The 6,496-nt window shown below is 34.9% G+C and overlaps 1 protein-coding gene across 1 annotated transcript; it reads right to left on the bottom strand.

Annotated features, from left to right (window-relative positions):
* Positions 1–1,484: 1,484 nt before the first annotated feature.
* On the bottom strand, positions 1,485–6,091 carry LOC144854277 (uncharacterized). Its single transcript, XM_078712202.1, has 3 exons — positions 4,753–6,091; positions 3,806–3,914; positions 1,485–1,863 (listed from the first exon to the last, which is right to left on the bottom strand). Exons 1-3 carry the CDS (start codon positions 5,959–5,961, stop codon positions 1,529–1,531), a joined length of 1,653 nt encoding a protein of 550 aa, XP_078568328.1. The 5' UTR covers positions 5,962–6,091; the 3' UTR covers positions 1,485–1,528.
* Positions 6,092–6,496: the final 405 nt, after the last annotated feature.

Raw genomic sequence — 6,496 nt, 5'->3', positions numbered from 1 at the left:
GACCGCACGACACACGTCACCAGTGGGGCGAATTGACTTGGCGGCGGTGGGGTGTGCATCGGGTTTCTGTGGGCAACCAGATATAGATGGCGCTATACTAATAATTATGATTGGTGTGGACCTGAGCTGGTGGTGGTGAGCAGCTTGTTGTCGCGACACGTACAGTACTTGTTCCGGTTCCGTTTCCTATTCGAATAGAATAAACCCACTCGAATAAACTCCTCCTTCCATCATAGAACATTGTTTGGAAAAAACGCCCCCTCGAATAAACATTGATATTAAATACAATTTAAAACACAAGACAACTGTACAAATTATAAATTCATATTTAGTATTCTATATTTTTAACAATTGTATTGAGCACACATGAACCAATTAGGCCTACTATTATAAACAATGTTTTAAAAAATCAGCTAAACGAATTTTAAACTCACACAGTTTAATTAAACAATAGACTCAATCAATGAAACACTAGGCCTGCATTGCGTTTAATGTATCATATCTTCCTAGAAATCAGTCTTATACAGTATAAATAAATAATTACATTTATTTATTATTCAGTCACCCGCAATATGTTTAAAATACTATGAAAGAAGCAATCGTACGTGATACAACCAGCGCATCATTTCTTACGACATCAACATGACGTAACGTAATCATATACGTAATTACAAATGAGTCTTTTCCAAAAAAATGGCCTGGATACTTGAATTCGATAAAATAACGACGATATACCGGTATCGTACTGTACTTAATATTGCACTTCTCTTTCGTTACTTCAATCTTATTTTATGAATCTTATATATCACCATACCTTATACACAAAAGTTTATAGGATAAGGGAATATTTTATATAACATTATTTCATTACAGTCCAACAGTAGGCCTATATGTTAGGCCTAGATGAGTTGTTTAATAAAAATGTAAAATAATTTTAGTGCCTTTTTTCAAAACAATTTAAACAATCTGTCGAGTCAGTCAGTCAGTCGGTAGGACACTTCAGGAGGATGTAGTATTTCTTCATGTTTTAACTGCGTTGTAAAACAGTAGGCCTACCAATTAGTACAAGAGATATACTAACTTTCATCAACGTAACTATTTAGCATCAAAGTGTGGCATTCGTACACTTCATACACCATGTTTTAAAGAATATTTTATCGTAGCTTTTTGGGCTATCCCCCTGGAAATCTTGTATATGTATTTTCTGTAAAGCTCTGTCTACACTATCAAATGTTATGTGACAACAAATGTGATGTGCCCATATATGGACATGGTCATATCACTACCATATTTGGGCATATCACTACCATATTTGGGTACATCACACTTTTTTTGTCAAACTAGTTTGATAGTGTAGACATATCTTAATGTCAGTAGTTGACTTTGGCAAATCAATTTAACTCAAATACGTCAACACTCTTGTTGAGGAGGATGAGTGAGATGAGTCACGTCTCGTGCATAAGGACACTTTTATTTCACCCTAACATAAATTCCTGTTTTGAATAAATACTTAATAAATAAATGATGATTAATCATCAATTGGCATTGTACAAAGTTTGCACTTGATCGTAACCGACTGTCCGGGCTTTTTAAATACTCTTTCCCAACTTTCAACGTGTTCATTCGTTGTCATGCCAACACCAAGGCGAACATGACCAATATTCGAATCTTGAAGAATATAATCCTTGTCACGAACAAGCAGTAACACAGTAACATCTTCGGCAGTGGTGGTACTTGCTAATGGGATTGAGAATGCTTCTTTAAATACAGGGTTTAATTTTGCTCGACGAACGGTCGTCTGGTGTCTGTGTACATTCAGCTCTTCGCCTTTCGACTCGGTAACTTCAATGTCTACATACGGATCTGAAACAAAAAATGGAATCCTTATAAGGCTTGATAAACTATAGTTTTACATTGGATCTCAACCCTTTATACTATATAATGATTTTTTAACGGGAGTAGAAAATGTATTTAGTGTATTTAAAGATGTATTGTCCCCCAAAAACATGAACAATAAGGCCTAAAGATTAATTAAATCAGACTTTGAATATAAGTTTATTTTGTAGTTTTAATTCCCCGTAATAAAAACGGAAAAAAAATGTTATATAAAATGACAAAATAAATGGTAAAATCCAACCAAAACCCCATTGGCTGGCAGCCAATTTGATTATTTTTTAGCTTTAAATTACAGTTTTTCAGGTAAATACATTTTTTTCGATTCAATTTTTGTTCAAAGTGGATAACTAGGCCTATATTATTAAAATGGCATATTCCACAACAAACAAAATAAAATATTTTTTCAGGGGGACAATACATCTTTAATGAATGAATGAATGAACAATTAATTTAAAACAGAAGGTATACATGGTCAATGGTTTACTCTTAAACTAATTCTTGTATCCATGCCAATCGACATGATATGACATTTTCATTTAGGAGACAAATTAGTAGGCCCTAACAGACAGAGACACAATGATGTTTTAATTAAAGTCAGCATAAAATCAGTTGATCATTATCTATGAATACTAATAAACACAAGCTTTGTTTAACCTTTCCCCCGGAACAATCAAAGCAGGCTTTAATATTAGTAATATTAATTTTGCGTCCGGGTGATTAAGGTAATAATGTGTGACCTATTTTAATAGGTCACACATTATTACCTTAAAAATTTAAAAATTTAAAAATGGTAAACAGTCTGTCTGACTTTGAGACTAATGTAGGCCTACCGGTTTTAGGTATTTTTTATTTATAGAGGGTGGCCCTCTAAACAGCATTTTGCTGACAATCAAGGGGTTAAAACTGAACGGAACTATTTCTAAACTAAATATAAACCTGCTACAGTATTGTAAGATCATGTACGGTAATAGTTGACAGCATTTCAAGATTTTTTCTCAATACAAATTTTATTTTTTCCTCTCGAGTCGGAAATTCAGATTCAGATCAATTTCTACATTACTAGGCCTCCAATCAATATCTATATATGGTCAAAAGTGTTTCTATAATAATTTTGTTAGGTTATAAAAAGAATCTTTTCTGATTTAGTCTTTCACTGATACGTAACTAAGCGCTTATTCTTTTGTTAGTGCACACATACTAATCTTATTGCAATTAAGTTTAATTGTATTTCGATCTATTTTTTACTGTTAAATGTATTTTAAGTACTGAAGTAATGTCCTTAACTGAAGATAATCAATTTGCTTTGTTCAAGAATAAACATCTCGTGCAATAGATTAGACACAGGAAAAGCAAAATGTATCCTGTTGTTGGGTAGTATAGTCATTAGCAGGCCTAGTTGTTTTATTGTATGCCACACTACGTTTTTGTACTTTCGCAGTGTTTCAATGGATACCTAGCAACGAACAATCGTAACTTATATTTTTCAATCGGGTGACGTAGACAGAGCTGTGACACCTCATCAAGAAAATTAAGTCATTGTGACGTAATCACAGCGACGTCGGGGAATAATTGTAATAATTACGATTTTGGCTCCGAAGACGTGTTGTTTACTTATTTTGTAACAATCTCAGTAATCACAAGCAATTACATGAAACCTGGCAAGTTACGTAATAGTACAAGAACAGAATACATACAAGTAGGCATACCAAAGTAATAGCTAATAACGTCGTGAAGTTCAACTTAATCCCGAACACGCGTAGTGAAATGGAATTGAAATAGGCCTAATGTTTGTGTAAAAAAAATGTGTGTCGTTTTTATAACGACATTTGTTAACGTTAGTTATCAGAGCAGGAGGCTGAGTAAACGTGCGACGATTATTACAAAGTGCGACAGAAACTAGAAAACTTACCTGGTGAGCCTCCAATCGGACACCTGGCCAAGCCTTCTGCTTTGACAATAGTAATCATCAGGTTGTTACGGTTCAGACACAGTGAAGCAGTCAATGTGCTATTGTCCTCCTGTTTAATAATAACAATTAAGCACATTAAGCAATCTCACTAATACACTTTGTAATTGTAATGGTAAAATGAAAATTCATTGAGGATGGACCAAGTACCCAACATTGTCAATTCAATGTCTCAAAATTGTTTTGTTCTTGTTGAAGTAGAAACTTGGTTCACTAATGTCCCAATATATCATCAGAATATAAAAATAAACATTATTATACAAAAATATTGAATAAATTAATGTTACGTCTTGTGCAAATGCATTAATCAACGCATCTATTTTGGTATGAATCGTGTGGACAGAGAGCTCGTATAACTACAATTTATGAACAAGTTAATTAAAAAATTATCACGTAGTATTGGTTTATGTCGCTTTTTCCTTTCACTTAAATATTATTAACAAATATTTATTTATTTATTACTGCAGATCAATGACCACAATTATTATTATATTTTATCGGCATATTCAGTCTTTTTTAAAAATAGAAAATTGGGAATTACCCCTGCAGTTTCTTTGTCTGCTGACTATAACCTTTTCTACAATATGGGTAACTGTTTATGCCTTTCTGCTGACAAATACAGTATTGCATGCCTCTTGTAAAAAAACGTTATGTCAACGTTTTCTGCGCGCCAGCTGTCTGGCTGAATGGTTCCAGTCGCAAGCTAACTAATGTTCAGACTTTATGATTCAGTATAAACAATAAATAAAAAAGAGATGCAAACTATTTCATATAACATTATTTAGACAGGTAATACAATCGACGGCGGATAGTATAGGTCTGAATGTGGTATACAAAGTGCACGCAGCACAGACATCAAATAAATGGCGGAATAAAGCATTGGAACTTACCGTATATTGGAGACATGGTTTCACGTTTGCTTTAACTTCATGAATACTTTCATCGATAAGGAAATTTAGTGGCTGGATGATATCACCAATATGTTCAGCGCGTCTCAGATTCGACTTCTTTGACAAAACTTTGATCCTAAGATTCAAATGCATCAGCTGTAAAGGTTTTATGTTGGCATAGGAAAAGTTTTGATTAAATTGAGGATCACGAGTGCCTTTCATGTTAATTGTTTTGTATTTCGGGTGGTTTTTCTCGGGTGTTAGACTTAGTTTCAGTATGGGATTTATCGGACCTGTATACACACTGCCGCCTAAATTTTCGGCGCGTATTACTTCGACGTCAAGGCATTCACGTTGTCGAACGTACTGAAGTTTTAAATGAACTTCACCTAAATCTCTTACTACACTTCTTCTCCTCATACAATGTAGGTGTAACATATCTGGTTGCAGTGCACGTAATGAACGGCTACGTTTTGATTTGATGTTTCCCAGCAGAGGCATAGACGCTCTCCTGTTGACAGAAGACGACGTCTGCATTGCGTTCGGGTTGACATTCATCATGGTAGACGCTCTGATTAAGGTCGGTGTCGACGGAAAAGACACCGGTCTGTTTTGAACCGGCAAAACCAGATTTGAGTTGCCTAAATGTCCGTGACTTTGACTGGATGATAATCCAAATCCTGCTTTGGAAATACAATTTTTATGAATCAAAGGTGAACTGGCAGGGGATAATGAACCTCTGGAAGATGGAGAAGTACTTGACCAATCATACATACCGTCCGAAGATCCTGCACTTAAGGTGTCGTAGTCTAATTGTTGAACAGTTAAATTTTGCTCGGTTGATTGATGTTTGTTCTTTTTGCGGTAAAGTGATTCTTTTCTTGAAGTTTTTGGACTCTCTGCTAAAAATGAAAATCCGTATGGTGTTTTCTTCATCCGAAGGTGTGGTAAGGACGGGCTATCGTTGGTATTAAAACTTGCACAATCCGAAATGGCATCGTCAGATGTAATCTCGCTAGTAGGCCTAGTTACTAACCGAGTTGGCCGATTGCGAGGTATTACAAATTTCGGTACTGTATCAGGTGTAATGATTATTCCAGATAGTGGATTCATTTCAGCTCTCTTTGGTACTCGATTGTGAGTATGCTGTAAAGGACAGTCTTGCGATATTTTCGTTTGGTGATGATTAAAGTTTGTACACGCTGTCATCCTGAACCAATGTTGTTATTATTCTGTTAGTTTTGTCAAGTTACTTCACAAAATACAATATACCTCTCAGCGTATAAAGAATCTATATATACTATCTCTCCATGCTGTGATATAGCACTTCGATGAAACGCATTCGTGTTACTACTGACACAAGTAAACACGGATTGATCATCTTATAGGCCGTGTACTTTAGACATGCGCAGTGCTAACAGATTAGCAATACATAATTGAAACGGAATACTGTAATAGTATACAGTGTACTACTAGAAATAGAATAATAATCACTGCAAATGAGATTTGATCGTCGTGACCGCGATGGTTGAATTTTACCCACCAAATAAGGAGGTAAGCATAACGACTACAATGACTATTAAAGGATGTAAATAGATACTATAATAAAAGTACATTTGAAATAAGCGATACGAATCGTGTTAATTAACGCGCGCTAAATGTCAGACGACAAAGTGAGTGGTTCAATTCTTTTGAGACTATACGACCGCGGTCTTTCTTCCGATAGATTTCATAAATGATAATT

Source organism: Antedon bifida, chromosome 10, assembly GCF_963402885.1.
Source record: "Antedon bifida chromosome 10, ecAntBifi1.1, whole genome shotgun sequence".
NCBI classification, from domain to species: domain Eukaryota; kingdom Metazoa; phylum Echinodermata; class Crinoidea; order Comatulida; family Antedonidae; genus Antedon; species Antedon bifida.
The sequence above is the reverse complement of the archived record's forward strand: the minus strand, read 5'-3'. Positions and strand labels throughout refer to the sequence as shown.

What these genes read in the sequence shown, in the direction of transcription:
- LOC144854277 (XM_078712202.1), bottom strand. Translation starts at nt 5,961, where the DNA reads ATGACAGCGTGTACAAACTTTAATCATCACCAAACGAAAATATCGCAA. An exon ending in AACCATGTCTCCAATATACG is followed by an intron (nt 3,915 to 4,752) that starts GTAAGTTCCAAT and finishes ATTATTAAACAG; the next exon opens with GAGGACAATAGCACATTGAC. An exon ending in TCCGATTGGAGGCTCACCAG is followed by an intron (nt 1,864 to 3,805) that starts GTAAGTTTTCTA and finishes TTTTTGTTTCAG; the next exon opens with ATCCGTATGTAGACATTGAA.